The 27,023-nt window shown below is 35.7% G+C and overlaps 2 protein-coding genes across 3 annotated transcripts; both read left to right on the plus strand.

Annotated features, from left to right (window-relative positions):
- Window positions 1–4,035: 4,035 nt before the first annotated feature.
- Window positions 4,036–8,462, plus strand: LOC127950993 (ubiquitin thioesterase otulin). 2 transcript variants are annotated; one of them, XM_052548538.1, is made up of 9 exons: window positions 4,036–4,184; window positions 4,429–4,595; window positions 4,723–4,929; window positions 6,148–6,218; window positions 6,302–6,429; window positions 6,512–6,652; window positions 6,801–6,917; window positions 7,241–7,510; window positions 7,694–8,462. In XM_052548538.1, the coding sequence occupies exons 2-9, from the start codon at window positions 4,528–4,530 to the stop codon at window positions 7,949–7,951; spliced, it is 1,260 nt and encodes a 419-aa protein (XP_052404498.1). In that variant the 5' UTR covers window positions 4,036–4,184; window positions 4,429–4,527; the 3' UTR covers window positions 7,952–8,462. The 2 variants fall into 2 exon arrangements, with proteins under 2 accessions (XP_052404498.1, XP_052404499.1); XM_052548539.1 differs by having other exon boundaries at window positions 4,037–4,184; window positions 6,323–6,429.
- Window positions 8,463–9,861: 1,399 nt separating this feature from the next.
- On the plus strand, window positions 9,862–25,947 carry LOC127950992 (progressive ankylosis protein homolog B). The gene is made up of 12 exons (XM_052548536.1): window positions 9,862–10,582; window positions 12,897–13,113; window positions 14,671–14,789; window positions 15,654–15,737; window positions 16,032–16,202; window positions 16,408–16,542; window positions 17,091–17,183; window positions 20,655–20,750; window positions 22,153–22,282; window positions 23,185–23,308; window positions 23,442–23,541; window positions 24,831–25,947. The coding sequence occupies exons 1-12, from the start codon at window positions 10,487–10,489 to the stop codon at window positions 24,969–24,971; spliced, it is 1,506 nt and encodes a 501-aa protein (XP_052404496.1). The 5' UTR covers window positions 9,862–10,486; the 3' UTR covers window positions 24,972–25,947.
- Window positions 25,948–27,023: the final 1,076 nt, after the last annotated feature.

The following is a 27,023-nucleotide window of genomic DNA, read 5'->3' on the forward strand; positions in this document are numbered from 1 at the left end:
GTGAAATGGTTTGAATCATTATGATTATTTTGTCTATCGTTAAATCCTTGCTAGATGCGTAACTCTTCAAAGATTCACCACCGCATGCCTATTCTGTCCAACCCTGATTCTGTCTGCACCAGTTTCTTTATTCGTGCATCTTTGAAGTTGGCCTGCGTGATTTTTAGTTAATAAGCAGTGTTTATCTAGGACTCAATTAAGTATTTGTAATGTGCTTATCTTCCTTATTTGTAAATTTATATTGATAAGAAATTTGATTTATGCAAACTGTAGCCTATAGGATAATTTAATTAAAAGATGTTCTAGTGTTGTAATCTTTTGTATTTTCTACATGTATTTGTGTAAACCACAGACACGCATAAACACTCTTTTCAAACAGCATGCCAAGCTTAACTAACGTAATATCAGTCACCGCATATCCTACATGACTACTAAAAATTATATATATTGTAATTTCAAATAAAAGGAAAATAAATTGAGTTGAATCTCAGCAGCTCTAAAAGATGTTAGAATAGTTCTCTGCCTGTTTCTGCTGTGTTGCTTTATATGAATTAATTAAATATAATGATCAAAAGTGCACAAATTATAGCGATCACGAAGAAGGTCCTTATCCCGTCCCAAACGTGTACAGTAAAGTGGATAAACACCTCATCAGTTATTCATACCTGTCAACCCTCCCGTTTTTCCCGTGATTTTCCCGTATTTTATCATTCTATCCCACTATCATCCCGTTTAAATATTTTCCCCTATTTTTCCCCTGTTTTCATCTTATATATATAAAATCCCACCAGATGTATTTTATATGTTCCAATTTGAGCTTGATAAGTTTGAGTAATTTTGAGTATAAATAATGGTTACCTCTTGGGCTAGTTTAGAACATGCAACCACAATTATTACTGACTGGACAGTTGTCCAGAAAACAATCATCAACACCCTCCACAAGGGTAGCCACAGAAGGTCATTACTGAAAGGGCTGGCTGCTCACAGAGTGCTGTATCAAAATATATTGATAGAAAGTTGACTGGAAGGAAAAAGTGTGGTAGGAAAAGGTGCAAAAGCAACAGGGATGACCACAGCATCTGGAAGACTGTCAGGAAAAGCTGATTCAAGAACTTTAGAGAGCTTCACAAGGGGTGGACGGAAGCTGGAGTCAGTGCATCAAGAGCCACCACGCTCAGACGTCTTCAGGAAAAGAGCTACCAAGCCACTTCTGAAACAGAAAACGCTAAGGAGAAAAAGAACTGGACTGTTGCTCGGTGGGCCAAAGTCCTCCTTTCAGATTAAAGTAAATTTAGCATTTCATTTGGAAATAAAGGTCTGGACTCTGGAGCAAGACTAGAGAGGCACATAATCCAAGCTGCTTGAAGTCCAGTGTGAAGTTTCAGAATGATTTGGGTGCTGTGGCATCTGCTGGTGTTGCTCCATTGTGTTTTATCAAGTCCAAGGTCAATGCAGCCACCGCAGGAGATTTTGGAGCACTTCCATCTCATGACAAGCTTTATGGAGATGCTGATTTCATTTTGCTACAGGACTTTAGTTACTGCCCACAATGTCAAAACCTTAACCTCACAGAGAATCTATGGGGTATTGTGAAGAGGAAGACATCTGACTAACATCTGACTAACAATACAGAGGAGCTAAAGGCTGCTATCAAAGCAACCTGCTTCAATAATGCCTAAGCAGTGCCCCAGGATGATCGCCTCCACGTCACGCTGCATTGAAGCAGTAATTCATGCAAAAGGAGCCCCAATTACAGAGCCCCGCACATGACATGCAAGAAAAAATAAATGAATTGTGCGCACAATTTACTAATTCGTTCCCCCAATGTACTAAAATGTGAACACGATTACTATTGCATTCCCTCGATTTACTATTGGGTTCCCTCGATTTGCTAAATCGTGCACACAAATTAGCAAATCGAGGGAACGAATTAGTAAATCGTGCACACAATTTAGAAATCAAGTGAATGCAATAGTAAATCGAGGGAATGCAATAGTAATCGTGTGCATGTTTTAGTACATTGAGGGAACGAATAAGTAAATCGTGCAAACAATTTATTTATTATATCATGTGCGGGGCTCCGTATCCAATCAAGTATAGAGTGCATAATTAAAACTGCTTTGGAGATCCTGAACATTTCATATTTTATTTTTATTGATCTTTGAGAAAATATTAAAAAATTTTGAGATATTGAATTTTTTTTTCTTCCTAAGCTCTAAGTCATAACCATCATAATTAAAACAAAAAAACTCTTGAAATATTTCAGTTTGTGTGCAATGAATCTAGATTTTATTCTATTTTTAGGTATAAAAAAAAAATCTTAAACAACATAAAATTGTAAATTACATAATTTTAGTAAAAGTCAATTACTGGGAGACTTGAAGGTTTTATTTTAAATCTGCTATGAACATTTGAAAAACAGGTCAAGTTGACCCAGTGGTGGTTCTAGTGAACTGACAATAGCGGAATTACAGTCATTGGGGGCACATTGTGTCACGATCGGGACACAGGAAAACACAGAGAGATATCCAAATGCAGGTATGTCTTTTATTGGGGTAATCCAAATCGTTATCCAGTCCAGGCAGGGGTCAAAACCAAAATAGCCAACGAAACATAAACAGACACTAAACACACGGCAAGAACAAGACTTAGAATAGTCGTGAAAACTACAAGGACTCTGTGACACATACTAAAACATACAGGGTATAAATACACAGGAAAATGACAATGTTAATGGGGAATTAGCTGAGTGCAATGATTAATGACCAGTGACAGGTGAGTGCAATGATTAGACAGAGATCGTGGGGAATGTGGTTCAGGAAGTGACAGACACCGTGGGGAAGGAGTACATCTAGTGGTTAACCAGGGAACATAAAGACACTGTGACACATTGGCTCAGCGGGCGCAATGTGATCATTTTTTTTTTCCAGTGTTCTTAATAATATACATACTACTTTGAAATCATTGCATATACAAAATAATAATAATTTATTTATTCATTTGGATGTTTATTATGAAATTTATAGAAACATAATAAAATTTTAGATCTATTATTATTATCCTATTAAAAATGATAAGTCTCTACAATTCTGAGCTGTGTGCTGTCATCTAGAGGATGAAAAGATATCCTGCACTGCCTTGGCCTGGGCAGATTACTAGTGTCAGATGCCATGGGCTCTATTTTGGTCAGACTATTTTAAGTTTACAATTCAAACACATGTATCTCATTGGTCATGTTGAAGGATAACAAAACAGAAAAATGGCAGACGGCAAACCCACAACTGTTGATGTAAAGTAAACTAGTTTTTTTTTATTCTTAGTCTCCATGGTGGTGATGGGGAATTGCTGTATGTCCACACCATCAGTCAACACTGAAAAAATAGAATTTAAGGAGGATCGGAAATTGATGATTGTAACCAGTGCATGCAACAATTTGGGTCTTAATAAAAAGGACACAAACAGGATTCAGTACTGCACAATGGTGTCTCACCTTTATCACAATGAATCTGGTAATGAAGGGTAAGTTTATGTTTCTTTAAACTGGTGTTTTTCTTATAACAATTCACAAAAACACTGAACACAGTTTACAAGACCTGCGCCATTGTTGCCAGATCTCGCTAGAAAAACGGATACAAAACAAGCAAAAAGCAGACGGTGCGTTTTAGTGTTTCTGAATAGAGTTTTAAAAGATTTCAGATTTATTGTTTTGTACTATGTATTGTTATAAAATCGCATAAAACACAAAGGATAAATAAATTGGCTATTATTGAATTATAATGAATATCAATTATTTTTTAATAATTATATACATTTATAATATATTATAGCCTATTAGATTAATGCTAATATCATAAGCTTTTAAGTGACAAAAATAAATGTATGATGTATGACTATTCTATTATTATGGTAGGCTAAATGCTAACAAGCCCAAATAGGCGACTGTGTAGCCCCAAGAATGCCCAAAAACTTGGAATGAAGGAAAATTTTCTTATGAACATTGAACTGATCAATATGAAAAAACAAGAGTCGATTAAAATAAGAGGACATGGCAACAGTAACTAGCAGCGCGCCGGGAAAACTAAAATTCCCACAATCCTCTATTCACAGGAAGTAACGTATTCGAAGGCTTTCGTCTTGTAATCTTCACATTTTGTAGTCCCTCTATGGCAAGACAGTAAAACCAGGTAAGTTTAATAAAAGCACCTTCAAGTGTTTTGTCTGAGAATGGTTAGTAAACTGATGCGGTTCTATCACTGGTGAGATTGTGGAGTCTGAGTGAAAGCGGAAGTGTTCTAACGTTAACGTTACTTGTTTTCGTTTGTTAGTCGTATTAACTTGTTTCCATTGTGATGTGCAGAAGTGCAGTGTTGTCACCTTCAATCTGTACATTTTATATTTAGTTACATTTATACTTCCCCTCTGCATCAGCCCGCCATGCCGAGATGCAGGTTGGACGTCTCTGCCCATGTGTTGTTATGATTCAGGTGCAATGATGTGCAAAATCTCCAAAGTCACCGAGTCCAAACCATGAACAAAACAGCAAAGTCTACTTGTGATTCTGACCGACAGAGTAAAAAAGTCAAAACGAGTCATGGGTATGCCATAGTACTGATTTCCTTAACGCAAAATATAAGTTGAGAAGTGATAAATGTAGTCAATTTTAACATCTTATATCTAAGCATATATTATTTCATGTTGAATATAACTGATCCTTCTCTTTAGATCGACCCAGGGCACTCAAGGTCAGAAAGCAGATGTGAAGGGCTGTGCAGCTGAAAAAGATGCTTGTTCTCCTGGACCTGAGAGAAGCTCGGAGTCTTCCCACACTATGCAAAAACGTTCTCAAAAGGAGGCCAAATCTACTCGTAGTGACAGTCCTTCATCCCAGCAGCATCTGATGAAGACGTCGCCTGCTGAAGATGAAAAAAGGTATCCTTCCTGTCAATTCATCTCTTTCTGTGCATGCACTATGGCTTTAGATTGTCATACAGTAGGTGCTTTTGGGTTGTGCCACTTTTTACTGAAGCGTTTTTCAAGGCGAAGAAAAAAAACAGTAAATAAAATTAATACTTGTTATTATAATTCTGTGTGTCTGCTATTATTTGAAACTGAAGCTAAACTAAGAGCATCATGTCAAGGGTTAAGACAAAGTAATTTTGGAATACATTTAATTTGCATTTTATTTGCATTTCAAATTTTCCTTTTGGATTTCACAATCACTTTTAGTGATATGCTTCACTCCGCACCAACCATTTTGGGAAGATGGTACTTTTAATAATTAATTACTTCTCTTTAGTACATTTCAGTCAGTTTTAATGAACTAGTTTTACACTGGCAATTCACTATATTGATACCCATTTACCTTTTCCCCAAATTATATTTTTCTGGATTAAATTATAATGGTTAATTTGGTTATTATTATTATGTTTTCATTTTAATATTTCTGCACTCCAAATTGTAATAGCCAAAAAGCATGTCTAATCAGCTGAATTCATACATAAATATTATTTTTATTATTTTTTCTTAGCAATAATATGACCCTGTGACAGGTTTTATTTTTTTCAGAAATGCAAACACTGGAATGAGCCTCACAGCCTTGGGTTTGTATTAAAGGAAACGGCACCATTTAATCACACAGAGGCACTCGGTACATGCAGACGTCATATTCAAATAGCATTCTTTTTGTGCTTCACACTGGTCCACACACTAGCAGACGCTAGTCCATATCACATTTTGATTCATTTTACAGCCCTACTTTTGATTTATTCATCCAAAATTGGCCAAATTCCTGATATTCCATGTTAAATTTAATTTTATGACTGGATTCCATGATTCTGTCTGCATGTTCTGCATCACATAAATCATAGATCCCTATGTATGATATACGTATTTCAACCAAGTGTAGAATGCTTTGATATAAATAAATTTGACTTGCTATGGAGAAAAAGTCACTTGACAAGCAACAACAGTGTTAAGCATTAAAAAACAAAAAAAAACACTTTTCTCATGTGCATCTCTTAATCACAGGCAGCTTTATGTGATGGGCCCTTCTTAAATATATGGTTACGTGACAAATATTATGCACTAGATTAAGGAAGTGACAACTTACTTTGCACCATTTTGCAATGAGTCTTTGTTGTTTCATAGTGATGCGGACCTGTACAGAGACGAAGACGAAATTCAAAAAGAGCTGCAAGACAAGCAGCAGACAGAGTCAGGTAGCGCTCAGTTTTTGAAGAATGTTCAGTGTGTATTGAAATGTTGTAAGAGATTTCCATGAGGTTGTTTTTGCCTGAGCTAAGGGTGTCTTTCTTCCCATCAGTGGCTGCTGGTGAGGCCCAGAGCAGCGTGTCAGCTGCAGAGGATCTTCAGACCTACAGTCAGAGAGAATGGAAAGGCAACACCACAAAAAGTCTGCTAATTCGAAAGGTGAGCCTGCCTCTTTCACACTTCACTGTTTCTTAAGTGTTTCCTTTTCAAAGGGCATTGCTCACACATGCTTCTTTTTTAGGGATATGAAACAATAGCCAGTGAGTTCAAGCTGCGCAGAGTAAGAGGTGATAACTATTGTGCGTTAAGAGCAACGCTCTTCCAGGTGCTCAGCCAGTCAAAACAGCTTCCTGCCTGGCTACGTGACTCTGACATTCGCGAGGTAATTTAGCCTTATTGTGCTTCAAGACATCCTCACTGATTCTGTACTTGCCCAAAGCAGCATGACTTGATCATTATATTTGACATATCAATATAGAATGTTATTATGTGTTAAATTAATGTAATGCATTGTAAATGTCCCATAATAGTGGCCAAAAGAAACTCCGTCTGATCAGGATTTTATTAAGGAGTGGAAGTTTCCATTTGAAACTAGTAAGAGCAAAGTGCGGCATCTTGAACAATGTCTGGAGCGACTGAAGCAAAGGGTAACATATATTTTATTTTTTATTAATTGTTTATGTATGAATATCTATATACATAACCGATCAAAAGGTTTGGGGGAAAATGTTTTAAATGTTTTTTAAAGGCATCTCTAATGCTCACCAGTGCTGCATCTATTTGATCAGAAATGCAATATTGTGAAATTGTATTATTGTTTAAAATATACTTAAAATATTTTGTCCTTACTGTCTATATTGATCAATTTAATGCATCCTTTCATAATAAAGGTATTAGTTTCTTTAAGAAAAGTTTATTTATTGCATACTTAACTGTACTTGCTGGCAATATTTTATTGTTTTATCTATAGTGGGAAGAGAGTGTCCAGTGCAGAAGTCTTGAGGAGAGGGAGCGTTTGTGCCAGGAGGTGTTCAGAGGTCATGATGAGGAGTATGAGCTTCTGGAAGCGCTCAAGTTCTTGATGCTGAGGACTGCCATTCATTTGCACTCCGATATGGAGAAGGGCTCTGATGTACCCGAGTTCTGCTGGCTCCTCTTTGCTCGTGACTCATCCAGATGCCCTAAGACGTTCTTCACCAACCACCTCAGACACGTAGGCTTCAGTGGTGGGCTGGAACAGGTAAGTGCAGTTAAAAATAAAAATGTTTACAAAAAATCTTTAGCTTTGTTTATTTATGGACCAATCATGTACATATATTTAACTTCTAGCTTATAATATCTACTGTTGATTCATTTGATTGCAGTGTTTCAGTGGTTGAATATTATATGAAGGAACCTCTCCTGATGATATAATGTTGTATAGGTGGAGATGTGCCTCCTGGGTTATTCCCTTCAGCAGACGATGCAGGTTGTTCGGCTGTACAAGTGTGAAACTGAAGAGTTTATTATATACTACCCAAACGACCACAAGAAGGACTGGCCTACTCTATGCTTGCTTACAGAAGATGACAGACACTACAATGTACTCGTCTCCCAAAATTCCTCCAAATTTGATGAATATGGTAGGCCAAAGTGGAATCTACCTTCAGATGGACAACCGAGTAAAACAACACGTCTTTAAAGAGTAAATGGCAATCACACACAATCTACCGAACTCAGGAGTTACAATCCTTCATGTTTTCCACATAGCTGTTCTTGAGTTTATGATTTGGGATGTTTTTTCTTTCAGTTTATAATTCTTATAAATGTAAAGATTTGCTTATCCTTATTCTGCTACCTATGTAATTTTAGAATAGAAAGATTAAATTGTATGCATTTCTAAATAAATGATGTGCAATAGTTTTATGAGACACAGCTGTAACTCCAGCTAGGATGGAGGATAATACTTTTTTGATTAGTTGATTATGAAATTAGTTGATTGTGAAATGATTAGTTTACAAGGTTAATTATTTCTTTGCTTATTGCAATAAATTTAAACTTTAAATCTAGACTTGCTCTTCTAATTTTCTAGATTTTGTAGGTGTTAATTTAGCTAGTTTATTGTGCCATTCAGGATGAGATCTTGGTGTCCTTTCACTGGTTTCAGTATCTTCTTGTATTGTCTTTTTCAGATGTCGTCATTTTAATAGTCTGTAATTTATTACTTTGCTGAGCAATTTACACAGCGTGGGTAGGAAATGAGAAACTGGCACAGCTCAATAATTCATACAGCATCTGATGAAGCATGCAGCACTACACCAGACCGCCTCCATCTCAGATTAACTGTTCACTAAAACTTTTTAATTAAATTTTATGATGAAGGAGTAAAGAAATGCCAGAAGAGATGTTTCAGAAGTTTCGGAATGCATGAATCGGTTAAAGGTTCAGTTTTGGTAGGTGTAATAGCCAAACCAACTTCAATTAATCTTGTATGGTTTACATTGCATTGTGACCAAAAAAAATAAAATAAAAAATCTGCATTAGAAGATCTAAAAATATATCTATTTTGGTACGTATTTTACTAGCACCTTTTTATGCTTCTGACTGACCAAGTTGTTCTGTGCTTAAAAAAAGGAATAGCTTTAAAATCAGTCCTGTTATTAATGGGTAACCAATTCAAATCTACGGTTCGTTCTCTGTAGTTGCAGCATTTTGTACCAAATGTAGTTTATCACTGCAGTTCTTATAGGCAATCCATTTTAAAATAAAAAAATTAAAGCAAGAGATAATAAAGGCATGAATCAATATGTTTGCATCATCCTGTGAAATAAAAATCTGAATCAAGCAATATTTCTAAAATAGATAAAGTGGGACTTGGTAAAAAATGTGAAATTGAAATTAATGTGAAAAGTGAAATTTAAAACTAATTATCTATAATGACAGCAATAAAAAAAAAATGATAGCCTCTAGTCCAGTAGATATTTTCTTTACAGTAATTTCTTGTTCTCATTATTTGTACTAACAAATTTTTATTCATTATGCTATGTGACTTCAATTTGACTTTTTAACAAAGTTGCAAATTATGAAACAAACCAAGTGTGTTAATGTTTAATTAACCATGATTTGTTATATGATTCCAGATATTTTAAAAAATGTTTGTTCTTCAATAATAATACAAAAATAGTTATTAAGAGGGGAAAATATTATTTTATTATAATTTAAATAATAATAATTGTATTATTTATAATTTGAAGCCATCCTGTGGACCCTTTTCTGAGATTTCTGACACCCCAATGGACCCTGGGCTCCCTGGTTGAGAGCTGTTCATTATAAATCTAATTAATACACATGGCGCACAAAAAGAGCTGTCAGTCAAAGTGACATCCTCTGTCACGCAAAATCCTGTACGGTTGTCCTCTTTGGGTGAACGGTCCCTTTAATTGTCAGTCCGTCTCACGAGACTTGTGTGCTCCGCAGCCCCGCCTGCTGGCCGACAAATAAGATGTTGTTCGGTTTTCACTTTAAGTTTCACGAAAGCCACTTAAATTTCGTCTAAAGTTTGAGTCTCATTTTGTTATTTTATTTATTTTGTTATAACATATATTTTGTTAACATTCATATCAAATGAACGTGTATGCCTTATACGCATGGAAGATAAGGACGGAGACGGCTATTTGATCTCCCTGCCCCGTGCGCATCCCTCCAAGCAATCTTTTCTCTGAGAATGATCTCTATTTTAGACATCTGGGTGTTCAGCAGTGTGTTTCTGTTTTTTTTTTTGCACGCAGTAGGTGACGTTCAGAATAGGAGGGGCTTTTACGCGCCGATCGTCCCCCACGTGTTGTTAAGGAAGGATGATGATTTAAGAACAGTTAACCGAGTGGTCATCTACAGCAGAATAGTGCCAGGCCCAGCGACTCCACGCATACGGCTTTATACCTGTACCGTTCTTAATTGATAATTATATGTTGATTATATGTATTTATTTATTTTCCTCCCCACTGATGGGTGAACAATGGAGAAGCCGTCCGTGGAAATTTCTGGTGACCCTCCTATTTTCCCTTGCACCAGATCATTGTTTATGATGCTGTTGTTGTGTAGGAGGGCAGGGACGGACCTGATCTCGGTGGATTTCTGCTAGAAAACACTCAGAACTCGACGGGCTGTGACCGGCCTCGCATCCTTCCAGATCCGAGCAGCTGATGTTGGCGGTGCTGACGCTCTCCTCCCGGCGATCATGGTGAAAATCCCGGCGCTCACGCACTACTGGCCTCTCATCCGATTCCTGGTGCCTCTGGCCATAACCAACATAGCCATCGACCTCGGCGAACAGGCAAGTGTGAATGTGTGTTAAATACAGCGCATCATGACGGTTGTGATTTGTGATTGGTTGTGTTTCTTTGGAGCTGGACACTGCAGCAGTGGCATCCCTCATCCATACGTGCTCCTCGCTATAAGAGCTCTGTGGCTTGCAAACTTGTGTTGGGTTTTATTTCTTAAGGAATCGGTGAAACGGCGGCCGTTGGTAAACAAGGCATCATCACAAACAACATGACCCGATCAGCTGTGTGTGTTCGTCAACAGCTGGCCATACAGCGCATCCAGTAACATGTGTCACACCAAACAATGCGAAAGCAATCTGAGATGAATGTGCACTTTTGGATGGGCTGATTTTGTTGTTACCTCTGCGTGAACTGGCCTTGTTTTTGTCAATCATTAACGAATGTTTTGCTCTTACAGTAGTTTTTATAACAGTCATTGCATGTCTGAAATGGATTGGCTACAAAGACAAATATTTTTTGTTATGTTAAACTCATAGTTGTGATTTATAAAAAAAAAAAAACATTCAGAGAAAGACTGTAATCTTTTTGAGTAAGCGATGATTTCCGATATTCACTTTTTTTGTTAAATCGGTTATCTGTTTCTTCGATATTAGGTGGACAAATAAATGAATACGTTCATATAATAATGTATTGTTAGGATAAATATACAACTTTTAAAATAAAGTAATTTATTCTTCACCATGAAATGTGTAACTCAATTACATAATAATAATCCATATATTAATATTGTTTTATTTTTGTGGTATTATAATAAGATATTTTTTGGTGTCAAAAGCAAAAACAAAACTTTCAGACTGGTTTTAAATATTGGTTATTAAAAAATATTGGTTGCACTTTATTTTAAGGTCCAATTCTTGCTATTAACAAACCATTAACTATGACGTAATAAGCTGTTTATTAAGAAACAGAGAAAAAATAGAGACACAATTAGCGTAGCTTCTGTTCCAACAAAAATGAGTTTTTCAACCCAAGCTAAGGAATAATAATGTACATTTGATCAGATATAACTGCAGTACAAGATTATGAGATGCATTATTTGAATGCTTGGCCAAAGAGATGTGTAAAATTAAATAAAAATGTAAAATTTGAATATTTCAAAATTAGAATGGATTTGATGGACACAACTCACTATACTGAAGAATTCATTGAAGAAAACATTGCCATTCGATTTTTGTTAGATATAAATTCATTTTTCAGAATCACTAATGGCATACAGAAGAAATGTGAGCCGGAACCCTAAGAGCCCGTCTGCCCACAGTAACAGACAATCATTATCTCACTACACATTGTTCTTAGGCGTTGAAGATGAAGTCACAGACAAAGAGTCAGAGTCAGAAGAAGGCAGCAGATAAAGAGAAAAACCCTCCATTCACACATCCTTTGACTTTATCTCTTATTGTACATGTCTTGCTCCTCCTATCAATTCAGTGACTGACTAGCTACTGTTGTATCATTCAAATGAAATCTTCATTTAAACATAATCATTATTCTCCTGCAACAAGTATTACATAACGGTGCCACCATGTTAGAGTCAAGGTCAGGGCAGAAAAGTTTATTCATTAGTGCAATAACACCCACAGCTGTAGAGCGAGTAGCACATCTCAGCATTTTCTAACAGGTTTGACATCTGACACATTGCCACATCACCTTCTCATGGTTTGATGGGGATATATTCTGACATGTGACAATAAAGCTGTAAAATTGTTCATAATACAGTTAGTCATCATTGAGATGATTTCTAGTTACTGTAGCTCCACATTATTCAAGATTACAAGGGCCGTTTCTGATTACAGTTTACAGGTGTTTCTCTCAAGAAAGGTCCATGAATGAATGTCTTCCTCTTTCTGCTTGACACTTTTGGTTAGTCATGTTTAGAAATCTGACACATGGTGCACTGTGACACTGTGAAGTTTGTATTTTCACAGACGTGTCTTTAAAGACAAACACTTTTAAGAGTAAATTCTGGGTTAGTGGTCCAACATAGCAACATAGCAAGCTGGATCTTTTGCTAGGGGCCTTGCCATAAGAAGCATTTAGTCAGTTGATACAGGGGTAGTGTTGTATATCTTGGGAATAGAACCCTCTTTTGTGTAGAGGAATGTTTCATCCCTAAACATCAGAAATTAGATTGTTTTAGACAAAACCTTAATCTAGATTTAGTGTGGATTCATTTTCTAGATTCATTTAGATTTAGAAGAGGGTAATCTATATCTAGGTTTGTCTGCATTTTTTTAATCACTCTACTAAACCTGTCTTGTACAATGCTTAAAAAAAGCATTTTCTAACTTCTCTCTTCCTCTACAGGCTTTGAACAGGGGTATTGCGACAGTTAAAGAGGATGCAGTAGAAATGCTGGCCAGCTATGGTCTGGCCTACTCTCTCATGAAGTTCTTCACTGGCCCTATGAGCGATTTCAAGAACGTAGGGCTGGTGTTTGTCAACAGCAAACGGGACAGAACCAAGGCAGTCCTCTGTATGGTCACCGCAGGAGCCGTGGCTATCATTTTCCACACTCTTATTGGTCAGTCTGCCAGTTTATTATTTCCTCACATATGCCTCTGGTCTTGCATGACTAGTTTGTACTAAAAGTACAGGGAATATCACTTTGTTTTTCACTTTTCCAAACAAACGTGTCATGATTGTGGACTTTGTAAGCAATGTTATGACTGGAGAAGAACCTCCTTTTAGCTCAAGTGGTCTGAATCACTCAGAACCCACTTATCTTTTCAGATGTAGCCATTCTCTGGGGAAAAAAAACCTCATTACACAAAAGAACATTTGATTCCAAGCACGGTTTCATCCGCTGTGTTGACGGAAGGGCTTCTTTGCCAGGTTACTACATGCCTGTTCTGTGTACTCTGTGAACGGAGAGGCGTCTCTCAAACAAACTCTATTCAACCTCACAGGGGTAGCTCGCCATTTATTTCTGGAATTGTGTTCACTCTCTATGATTATATTGTCATTAAACAAATTGTGCAAAATGCTGCACTCCTACTCAGCAGGAAATAAGTTCTGCCACCCATATTTAGCAAATTACAAATACTTAAGTTTGTGGGATGTGGTTAAAAAGGGCTTAGTCATCATGAAACCGTGTATTTATAGAATCCAATCCAAAAATTAGTTTGAAGAATAAAGGATAGTTACCTTGAATTTGTCAGTTTCTCTAGCTCAAATACATTTGCATTTACACAAATAGCCATTTACATACGAAGCCAGAAATCAGAGCCATTTCCAGCCACTCAGCAGTACCCATATGGCAGTTACTGCTATGAGTACATGGAGAAAAAATGTGACCCTGAGGGATACAGGATACAAGCCAGCACCATCTTGGAAGAAGGCATGGATTTTTTAACTACTAAGCCACCACCTGTCCGCCATACGTAATGATGTGCTTTTAAATGAAGAAGTTATGGTGTGTTAGCATAACATGGACAATCTCCATCATCTTGAGTGTGGTTTCAGTCAGATTATGGTCGTTTGCGCAGCCGGAGAGTTTGGAAGAGCTGTGTCATCCATCTGTGGTTCACGTCACCACACACATTCCTGAGAAAAGTGGGAAAAAACTGGAGAAATGGGAGACACCAGACCTTCATAATATTATATTATATTATATTATATTATATTTAGTGCTGTCAAATGATTAATCGTGATTAATCGCATCCAAAATAAACGTTTTTGTTTACATAGTACGTGTGTGTAATGTGTATATTTATTATATGTAAATACACACACATGCATGTGTTTATTTAACAAAAATATGTTATGTTTATATAATAAATATGTTTATATTTAATATAAATTATATGAATATAAATATATACAAGTAAATATTTTTTAAATGTATACTGTATGTGTGTATTTATATATGCATAATAAATATACACATTGCACACACACTTATACCATGTAAACAAAACTAATCATTTTGACAGCACTAATTATTTATTATATTATGTTTCTCTGTCCTTGCATGTTATTTGTGCCAGTTTTTGGAGTAAAGCCATCATGTTGAATATTAAGTTTATAATAATATTGACTATAATGCATATTAATCTTGTACTGACTTTTTCTTGTTTAGCCTACACAAATCTGGGCTATTACATCATTAACAAACTGCATCATGTGGATGAGTCTGTGGGGAGTAAGACCCGGAAGGCGTTTCTCTATCTGGCTGCTTTTCCTTTACTTGACGCCATGGTGAGTGTATCGTGATGTCTCCACCCTGGATATTTAGCTGTAATGTCGTAATGTGCTCTCGCTCTGGCCGTCAGATCTGGTTCGCCTGCCTGGCACAGATGGCAGAGAGTATGTGTGTGTAAGCGTGGGTGGGAAGGCCAGGCTTCAGAGCCTTTTCAGATCTGGAACCCATCAAGCTCCTTTGGGTGAATAACAGCCCCCGCAAACATCCTGTGCCTTTCAATGGAGCCTCAGCTGCAGCAGTGTTTTGTTTGAGAGAGCGGACCCAGTTATCAGGGTGTCCATGACCCCTAGGGGAAGAAATGTGGCACTGCAGGGGGCTTACCAATGATTGCTTGTTTTTTAATTTTATTTATCAAATAACAAATGGAAATTTATGTTAAAGAAAAATATAGTATTAACAAAACTAAAATGAAGAGGCTAAAGTTCTGCAAAATTTCCTAAGAATCAATCAATCCACAGAAATATTAATCTTGTTTAGAACTAGCAATATATGAGCAGCATATTGGAATGATTTCTGAAGGATCATGTGACACTGAAGACTGAGTAATGACTGCTAAAGATTCTGCTTTTCAATCACAGGAATAAATGACATTTTATACCTTTTGTTTTTTTTTTTTTTACATGCTGTTGTTATTGAATTTTTCATCTAATTAATGCAATAAAAAATCCAAACCAAGACATTTGAACATTGATTTATACTGTAATATAAAACTCATGAATAATGCGGGGCCCAGAAACTTTAGCAGCGCCCTTGTATAGGACTCAAAAACATCCATAATTTAATATAATATTAAATGAATATTAATGTTCCATCTTTCTCTATCCATTAGCAGGATTAGCATATTGTATCTGTGGTTTCAGGCCTGGACTCATGCTGGAATCCTTCTGAAGCACAAGCACAGTTTCCTGGTGGGATGTGCGTCTATTTCTGATGTTGTTGCACAGGTATGTTTCAGATGCATCAAATCAACATGTCATTGCTTGATTTATTATGTCTTCTTACACTCTTTTTCTGTATTGATGTGTTTATAAGAATGTGAATGTGGTTGTGTATTGAAGGCGAAGATAATGGGTTATGTGTCTGTGTTTATCATAGTGGTGGTGTAATTTGTTTTTATTAATGATGTTTTTGGGTGTGAATTAATAATAGAGTCTGTATGTGTCACAAGAATGGCTATATTTATCACTGTCATTGTAATCAGGTTACACGGTTGTCTCTCTCTCTCTCTCTCTCTCTAGATTGTGTTTGTCGCTATTTTGCTTCACAGTCACCTGGAGTGTGTGGAGCCCTTGTTGATCCCAATCCTCTCTCTGTATATGGGCGCTTTGGTACGCTTCACTATTGTTGGTTTGGGTTACTACAGGAAGATTCATGACAACATCCCAGAATCCAGTGGGCCTGAGGTTGGGGTATGTCCATTGACTCTGTTTACACCAGTTCAACTAAAGGGTATTTTACTATGCAAATCTGTCACTGTTGACCTGCTCAGTTCGGTATCACAGCTACACTGCTCAGTTTATTGCTTTTCTGTATTAATTTCTCCTTGCTCTGCCCCATCAAACCTGTGAGAATCCTAAAACTGTGCTATATAGTGAAACCCGTTCTTTGTAATAGGGTGATGCCACTATTAAAAAGATGCTAAGCTTTTGGTGGCCGTTGGCTCTCATCCTGGCTACGCAGCGGATTAGCAGACCCATCGTCAACCTGTTTGTGTCACGGGATCTGAAAGGAAGCATAGCTGCCACAGAGGTTAGTGTGTCCCATGGCAAGAACACGCATGCTTTTACAATATTTACCTATCAAATCATAGTCACTGTCATTATTTTCAGTAATTTAGATACAGTGTTTGTGTGAATATTTATCTAATATTTAAATTTAGCAATACATTCACAGTGAAATTCAGCTTCTCTTATCTGAAATAAAATTAAGTAGTAAAATGACTAAAAATAACAATGAGATAAAAACAATTAAAGCTAATTAGAAATGTAAAAAAAAAAAAATAGAATAAATCATCTATTTAAATAACAAAAAAATAAAAGCTAATTTAAAATAATAATAAAAAACTATATTACTATAAAAAAAATAATACATAAGTAACTCATTTTACCTTAATATACTTTTAAACTAAGTTTATAACTATAATGACAAAACAAGCATTTAATATCAGTTTAGTTGTTTGGTGCCTAGATGTCAGAAATATTTTACGTCACTCAGCTTCTCTACAATAGAAACATTCATTAGAAACAGATGAAATTGTGGGTGTTTAATGTTCCCATCATCTCACCCTTGTTTTCCAGGCTGTGGCAGTTCTCACAGCAACATATCCAGTGGGTCATATGCCGTATGGATGGCTCACTGAACTCAGAGCTGTTTACCCTGCATTTGACAAGGTAGATGTTGTTTTACCTTAAACTAACACTTTTTTAATCCTTAATCATACAGTTCTCTGAATGCTTAATACTAATCATCCCCCGCATGTATACTTAAGTTAAAATGACAGCTTTCCATCTTCTCCTCCCAGTGCCTGAACATCAGGAAAACGAGTCAGTGTGGTTTATTTGCTTTTTATTTATACCACACGGTCTAATTTTGTCTCTTACCATTAAGGTATGACATCATTAGTTTATATCTTCCACCTTTTCTGTGTGCTAATAGTGCAGTGTCTATTATCTTGTTCTACTTCATGACAAAGCAATTCTTTTTTTGGGTAAATAGAGTGGGTTTGTGGAGACAGAGCTGCAGTCCCAGAGACTGTAATTAAAAAAGGTGCACAGTAGGGTGTGGTTATTTATGAATGTTTCAGCGGGATACACAATTAGGAAGTCCTCAGGAAGTGAGGGGACGTTCTGTGGCCACAGGTGTCTGGCCAACTGTAGTTAATCATTTTACGGATGAAGATGATGTATATTACCGTTCAAAAGTTTGGGGTCTGATATATATTTTTAATGCTTTAGAAAGAAGGGTCTTATACTCACCAAGGCTGCATTTATTTGATCAAAAATATAGTGAAAACTGTAATATGTAACATTTCTATTTTAAAAATGAAATTTATTCCTGTGATGCTAAAAGCCCTCATTACTCCAGTCTTCATTGTTATGGAAGCATATGGGTAGCATTATTCAATTTGGGATGTAATATGCAAAATGACAATGTAATATGTAAAATGGCAATGCATTTCTGTATTTACATTTACATTTTCCAATACATTTGTGCAACGTTTGGTGCAAAATGAAAACGAAAATTAAATTACATAATTTTCATTTGCCATTTCCTACACCAGTTTTAATATGTAAAATGAATATTAATTTTAACGCTTTATAAGTTGCAAAATTAAAATGAAAATGTATTACAGAAATGATTATATATCTCTAACATGTTCAAGCAAAAACTGTGGCAAAATGATCATTTAAATGCTATTTTTCTTAAATGCATTAACACTCACAGTCAAGACACTTACGATTGCATTTTCATTCAATGTCCCGCAATGAATGTAGCAAAATTCAATGTGCACATTGAAAATGCATTCCGAGCCGATCACATCTCCGCCCCCTCCCGCCCTGTCAATCACTGCGTGAACAAGGCGGGGCTTACAGAAGGTCAGAGACTCACATCTCAAGAAGAGGATTCAAGTGAGAGAACATGGACAAGACAGTTGGTCCGTGTATGTTTTGATGATTTCGGTTTATGGCTTCAATATTTCATTCGCACTTGTGGGTGCGGAGCTGAAACGCTGCTTTTATCTGATTGGTCGAATCGCTCCGCCTTCAGCTCGGTCTTGTCATTCTTTCAGGCAGAATAAGAGTCAGTGCGAGTGAAGCACTGTAATGTCTGAAATTACGCTCACTGTTAATTAGCATAATATTTGAATCAGATGTAGCTGGGCACATAATTCGTGCTGCTGAGACCTGCAAATTATTTCTAGGTTGTAGTATTGTATGAATATTGTCCCACTGATAAATACAGTGCAAATAGTTCTGTCCCTTTGGATAACAGTGAAGTGGAAATAAAAATCAATAATAGACTGAACAGTTCCATGTCTGTAACATTTACCACTCTCATCTTTTAAGTCATAAGGCACTAGGTATGTGTGTGTGTGACATTAATAAATAATTGTAAAAAATAATATAGTTAAATTTCTAAATAAAAATAGTAAAATTATCTCTATGCTGCTCAGTGCTCCTGTAGCCTACCCCAGAGCGCCCTCTCGCGGCTGTAGACGGTAATGTTTCTCTTGGTCCTGAATAAATGCAACTTACAGTCCAGTGCGACTTATATATGTTTTTTTCCTCGTCATGGCGTATTTTTGGACTGATGTAACTTATACCGAAAAATACAGTTAACATTATTATTATTATTTATTATGAGAGTAATTGGCCCAGACTAGAACTTAAAATGTTTCACCCAATTCAGCTCAGATCTTCAGACTCGTCCGACTCGTGTTGCTTGTATAACTGGCCAGACTTACCTTCCCAAAAAAATCCTATTTAATTTTATTTCATATATTTAACTATATTTATTTCCACTTCACTGTTATCCAAGGAGACAGAACTATTTGCACTGTATTTATCAGTGGGAAAATATTCACACAATAATTTAACGGGGTCTCTTGCAGGTCTCAGCAGCACAAATTATGTGCCCAGCTACATCTGATTAAAATATTATGCTAATTAACAGTGAGCGGTGGTTTCAGACATTACAGTGCTTCACTCGCACTGATTCTTATTCTTGTCTGAAAGAATAAAAAGACGGAGCTGAAGGCGGAGCGATTCGACCAATCAGATGAAAGCAGCGTTTCAGCTCCGCCCACAAGTGCGAATGAAATATTGATGCCATAAACCGAAATGATCAAAACGTACACGGACCATCTGTCTTGTCCATTTTCTCTCAGTTGAGTCTCTGACCTTCTGTAAGCCCCGCCTTGTTCACGCAGTGATTGACAGGGCGGGAGGGGGCGGACACGTGATCGGCTCGAAATGCATTTTCAATGTGCACTTTGAGTTTTGCTACATTCATTGCGGGACACCGAATGAAAATGCAATCGTAAGTGTCTTGACTGTGAGTGTTAATGCATTTAAGAAAAATAGCATTTAAATGATCATTTTGCCACAGTTTTTGCTTTAACATGTTAGACATATCTAATCATTTCTGTAATACATTTTCATTTTAATTTTGCAACTTATAAAGCGTTAAAATTAGTATTTATTTTACATATTAAAACTGGTGTAGAAAATGGCAAATTAAACTTATGTAATTTAATTTTCATTTTCATTTTGCACCAAACGTTGCACAAATGTATTGGAAAATGTAAATGTAAATACAGAAATGCATTGCCATTTTACATATTGCATTGTCATTTTGCATATTACATCCCAAATTGAATAATGCTACCCATATGCTTCCATACATTGTCACATGATCCTCACAAATCATTGTAATATGCTAATTTGACGCTCAAGAAAGATTTATTATTATTATTATTATCAATGTTGAAAAACTTTGTGCTGCATTTATTCAGGATTGAGGAACAACATTTTATATATATATATATATATATATATATATATATATATATATATATATAATATTTATTTATTTATTATATATATATATATATATATATATATATATATATATAAAATATATAATTAAAAATTTATAAATATATAATATATTAAAAAAACAAATTTTTTACTGTCACTTTTGATCAGTTTAATGCATCCTTGCTGAATAAGAGTATTGCTTTCTTTAAAAAAACATTTTTTTATGATATGCAGATTCTAAATGATTCTCAAAACTTATCCTGAAGAAGAAATTAACTTCTTTCTTGACATCTGCTGTTTGTGTTTGTTCTTCTCTTCCAGAATAACCCAAGCAACAAGCTGGCCAACAGTGGTACAGTCGTGACAAAGTCCCACATCAAGCGCTTCACTTTTGTTTGTTTGGCTCTTTCTATAACGGTAAGTTCATCCACATTCTCCTCTGTCTCCATCTGGCTTCAATCACACTTCTTTCATCCTTTGCTAACAGCAGTTACTGAAGTTCAGCGAGTTCAAAGGGGCTGTAGGAGTTTATTGTGACCGTGGGATGTGGTTATATTCTTTGTTTAGCCAGTCGGGAGGAGGAGATATCTATCTACATTTACATTTACATTTATTCATTTGGCAGACGCGTTTATCCAAAGCAACTTATAGCTGAGGAACATAACAGGTGATTTAAGTCATAGCAGCCCATATATGAAAAGCAAGAAGATAAAAGCATGCTGTACTACTTTTGGTTTAAATCTTAATTTGTGACCATTAACAACATATGTTCCATACATTAAATTAATATGGGTAGTATGAGTGCTGTTGCTTAAGTCCCACTTACAACTTCTTTCTTAGGTCTACATGTATAGAATTGAAACCCACACTAGCTTAATCTGTACACACTTATATTACCTTATACATAAATATACATAAATCCAAAGGCTCTTATTCAGCTACTTGAACACGTTGTTGTAAAGCCATAAGGAGCACATTAGGATAGTGTGTCTTGTAATTGCGAGTGCTTTTAGAGTCAGACTAAATGATTAATTGATGCGCTCTTCCTCAGTAACAGGGTCAGACCTTCCCTTCCTGACCTAGATTAAAGCCTTCATGGTATTACACTACAGCTATCATTTTTATGCCATAATTTCACCTCTCTGACAGCGATCTGGAGGAAGAATTATGATTGTATGAGTCCGTGTCTCTCTTCTGTTTACTCTTACATAAACACTATATAGTTTTGCCCAGATGTTCTCCTCTTCAATAAAATGTTGCATGAATGCATTGCCTTGGATGAATACTGTGGTTTCTTTGCTTTTAATGAGTCACTCAAAGGCATAGAGATTCTGTGTTAACATTTTGCTTTGGAAAAGCTAGAAACACTTAGAACATGATTGTAAATGATGTATCATTGATGGTTGGTTTGTGTTATTGATGTTAAGAGGTTCTTGTCTGGTCATGCGTATCTGTGCACACACTTCTCATTCCAGTGCTGTTAGCCATATTTCAGAGGCGTTTCTCCACTCAGTCACTGTAGATATAATCAGTTATGAGTGTAAATGATAGTGTTTTGATAGCTCTGTGAGCAGGGTGAGTATAATGTTTGCTCACATGTGATCTGACCCTAAAATCAACATGTTTACTATGATATTATATTCTACTAGGTAACCAGAAAAACCAACGTTCCATTTCATAGAAAGAAAAAAAACAGAATAGCATATTTTTGTTCACCCCGTTTCTTGTTAACTGCATTATATTTTACTCTGATTTATTTGACTTGACTTTTACTGTGTTTGGATGGCTCCGTTCAGGTAGTGTGTCTGTCTCTGTGCAGCTCTGCTCTGTGGTGTTCTGGGCACCACACATTTCTGAGAGGATCCTGGTCGACATCATTGGCGTAGATCATGCCTTTGCGGAGCTGTGTGTCGTCCCATTACGAATTTTCTCCTTCTTTCCCATTCCAGGTATTGCACGTTAAGTCAATTTGCATGAAAACAAACATTCTTTATTATTTTGGGGGGGGGGGCATATGTACTGTATACTTATTTTAGCATCTGGTAGAAAGTACATAGAAAGTACAGTTTAAAAAAAAACTAAATATTACAACACTCTTAATGGATTTAGAAAAGTAAATGTACAGTAACAAAATACAGTAATGTTTATTTAAAACGTATAGATTTTTTTATTTTAATATTTTGAAATGTAATTTATTGCTGTGCTGGCAAAGCTGAGTGTTTAGAATTATTACTCCAGTTTTCAGTGTCACATAATCTTTCAGAAATCATTATAATATGCTGATTTGATGTTCAAGAGTCATTTCTTCTTCTTATTGATGTTTAAAAAGTTGTGCTGCTTAATATTTGAACGGAAATTGTGATTCTTTTATTTATTTTTTTGTTAAATATACATTTTTGTAGCATTTTACATGTGCGTTTTGAACAGTAGTCTAAATTGAACTTTGTGAATGTCCCATGTTCACATTCTGTGTGGAAATCTGCGGCCCTTTCTGCAAAGTTCTGTAGCTGCACATTCTCTGAGGGCTTCTCATGACAAACAAAACAGATGTTTCAAGGTCTCATGCAGTGCATTATCAAATGGACAGATGGTCTTAGGGTGACTGGTTGCTCTTTGAAAATGCTTTTTGAAAAGCCAAAGGTCAAAGGTCAAGAGTGGTCATGCTTCAGTTACAATTCCTCAAGCCTAGAGAAACTGAGAGCGAAAGAACCACAATGAAGCTCAAAGTACCATCCAATCTAATTGCACTTCTTTTTTATGATATAACCATACTGATAGCAATGAGTGACGTAGAACATGTTTTCACATGATTGCTTGAGACCAGTTTTGCGTGCACTGTTTTCATCCTCAGTGACAATTCGCTCTCACCTGACTGGTTGGCTCATGACCCTGAAGAAGACCTTTGTCCTGGCGCCCAGCTCTGTCCTCCGCATCATTGTCCTCATTAGCAGTCTCATAGTGCTGCCTTACATGGGGTAAGTGTGTTGTGCTTGATGTACTCACATAAAAAACATATAGGACACTAGTCGTTGTACTTCAGTGCATCAGACTGTATAATATAATCTGTTAGACTGAATTTAAAAGCTTTCTGCACTTCAATTTGTGCAGGGTACATGGAGCCACACTTGGTGTTGGATCCCTGCTGGCTGGTTTCCTCGGGGAGTCTACTATGGTTGCAATCGCAGCATGCTATGTCTACCGAAAACAGGTGCGATAACACAGTAGCCTGAAGGTTTTTTCTTATGATAAAACTGCTTTGTGTTTAATGTGAATACAACAAAAGGGCATTCACAATTCAATCAGACACCTTTTAACAATACATCAGTATGATGCTGTGAATCTACAAACATGTTCATTTCAATAGTATATTGTATATTTTAAGCATACGCACATACAGGAGAGTGAGGGTAGTTATTTAAATTTCAGTTACATAAATGTGCTTTCTCTAGCAGGGTTTTTTTTTTTTTTTTTTTTTTTATATCGGTTTCAAAGTTCAGTATTTCAGTCTTCCAAACTAAACTTTTTTTTTTTTTAATGCAATAAAACAGACTGATATGTAAGGCAAGGGTCAACTATATCACAAAGGTAGATTTTATTAACCTAAATGTTGAACTGTGTACTAAGAACGAAGGTTTTTTACCTCCATATATTTCAGTTTCAGACAAAAAAAAAATTATATTTTTGTGGGGGCAGATTTTCATATAATTTAATTGCTGTAATTTGATGCAATTCATTAAATAGTGTAGCTGTCTGTCTGTTAAAGTAATGGTTTTATGTTTTTATACACTACTGTTCAAAAATTTGGGGTTAGTTTTATTCTTTTTTTTAAGAAATGTATAGATTTATTGGATAATACATGACAGTAAGGATGATGTTACAAAAGATTTATATTTCAAGAAATGCTGTCCTTTTGAAGATTATACTCATGCAAAAATCAAGAAAAAATGTTTGACATTTTCTAGTTTTCAACATTGATAATAAGAAATTTTTCTTGAGTACAAAATCAGCATGTGAACACTAAATATTTTGCCATCACATGAATACGTTGCATTTTAAGATATATTAAAATAGAAACCAGTTGTTTTCAATTGAAATAATATTTTACAATCTTACTATTTTTTTTTTATCAAATAAATACAGCCCTGTTGAACAAAAGCGATAAATATAATAAATAAATATTTGTAAACTTTTAAACAGCAGTGCATGTTACACTTTACATTTGACTTATTTCATGAAATTTAACTGAAATCCCATTAAATTATGTTTTCACAACTCGATATAGTGACAACACGCCCCACTTTTGATTTTAAAAAATTTAATTACAATTTTACAAACTCCACCACACGTATTTCATTGAAAAACCTTTGTAAATCGTTCTTAAACTAACCCGCTTCAGTATAACAAATTATTAATTAATGGCTTTCATGAATTATTTAAATCAATTTGTTTGGTCTTCTGTGGGAAAGATGATTAGCATTTGTCTTTCTGCTCACACAGAAGAAAAAGAAAGATTCTGATGAAGACATGACCATCGACGGAGAGGACTCTGCCCCCATGAATGAGGTCAGGGCCGGGGGCCGCATGGACGACTTTGTGGAGTTGAGAGAAGAGGATGAGGAAGAGCTGGAGGAAGACTGATAAGGAGATTCAAAGCTGAGCAGGATGCGTCGTGGGAATCGGGGCCTTCTTGCTTTCTCGGGCAGTCTTTTTTATTGCTTACTGTCCCCTGCTGCCGCCTTCCCCTCCTGCTGAAGCGAGATCCCAGCTCAGCTTTTCAGTGTGCACACAGTTCAAATAAGCACAGAGGGAGATTTAGATATCAGTCGTCAAGACTACAGTCGTCTGCTGCAGCATATCTGTGTTACAGTACACACGCTGACATACGAATGCGTACACGCGGGTCTTCCAGCTGCCGTCGGGAGATTTTATTTTTCTGAGGCAGGACAGTGAAGATATTGATCTGTACCAAAGCAATGTAGTGCATTAACTGCTATTTTTTCTGTATGCTGATCTTTAATGTGCTGCCGTCCTACACGTTTTGAATCTTGAAAAGGAAAGACTACACTAAATGCAGTTACATCATCCGCTTGGAATGTGTTTTCTGTTTCTTCTTCTTCTTTTTTACTTCTAATGTTTAAAAGACAGGACAGACTTGATAAGATTTGTGAAGTACAGAGGCGGTGACCTGTGTTACTGCACAGTTTCAACATGTGTTTTTTTTTTTTTTTGACTTTATCATTACAAGAAATGTCAACAGAGGATATAAATATATATAAATTAGAGATTTTTATTGGAATTGAGAATGAATTTGATGGACTTCTTAGAAAACATCAGTTTCAGAGTGACACATGGTTGAGGTTTATGGGTCATCTCTAGAGGACCTATTTTTTTAAATATACATACTATATGTTGTAGGTGTATAAAATATGGTTCATTATGTATGGGTGATGTTGTGAACTCTGTATATTGTAGGAAAAGAAATGATTGGACTGTGTTTTCATAATTGCGTCTTTTGAAAATATTTTTTGTTTTATCTTAATTTATTTTGGGCATTCGTTTTGTATCTCAGGATGTTCATGATGGGAAATATTAAAGTAATATAAAGTCTGAATAATGATCTCTAATGACCTTTTTTTCTCAATTTTCTCCATTTGACAAAGATACACACAAAGCTTCTAAGGATGTTTTAAGCTGGTGTTTGTTTCATTTAGATTATAGTGAAGTCTGGCTGAGCTTGTTCTGTATTTGAGATTTCTTGGACAATGCAAAGTCATGATAGAAACATTTATTATAGTTTCAGAAGTCTTCAGTCCTCCAATTAAACAGTGAAAATGGGGTTTAAAGTGGTCTGTGGTGAGGTTCTTGTGTTCTGTCTAATATTAAAATAAAGGTAAGTGTGTGTTTGTAACATTTACTGCAGTTAGTGAAAATTCTGCAACATAGAACACAGAAAATTATCCTCTAGATATCACATATGGAGTCTGACTAATAGGGAACTAAACTGGGTCAAATTGACCTCATTTGCAACGTAATTAAAATGAGAGCGAAATTGATTTCATAGCAGTGTAATGACGCCCTCTATCGTGCAACTTTGACTCTGTCATGAAATCTGAACACTTAATATTAGTGCAGGATTGAAGCACTGCATGCAAAGCCTTTGAAACATTTAATCTATAAACTTTACTTGTATCTTTTTTTAAAGTTACTAGTACTTATTTTTATTCATTAGATAGTAGTATTTATTCATTATGTACTAGTATTTATTAATTAGGTACTAGTACTTATTGATTAAATACTAGTACTTATTATTCTATGGGGATCCGTCATTGAGATATCAATATTGAGTTTTGACTAGTATGTATTCCACTAGTGAATAGTACTTAATTTTTATGTAGCCTACTAGTAGTTATGCATTTGGTACTAGTATGTATTTTTTAGATACTAGTACTCATTCATTAGACCCTAGTACCTATTAAATAGACACTAGTACTTATTTTTTAGATACTAGTACTTATTCATTATGTTCTAGTGCTTGTTTATTAAAAACTAGTTCGCATTCAGTATACTAGTACCTGTTAAATAGATACCAGTACTTATTTAAGATACTAGTACACATTTATTAGATACTAGTTCTTATTCTAAATGTTACTAGTATGATTTTGTATTTTACTAGTATTTTTTTTTTTTTTT

This window comes from Carassius gibelio, chromosome B2 (genome assembly GCF_023724105.1).
Source record: "Carassius gibelio isolate Cgi1373 ecotype wild population from Czech Republic chromosome B2, carGib1.2-hapl.c, whole genome shotgun sequence".
Classification (NCBI taxonomy): domain Eukaryota; kingdom Metazoa; phylum Chordata; class Actinopteri; order Cypriniformes; family Cyprinidae; genus Carassius; species Carassius gibelio.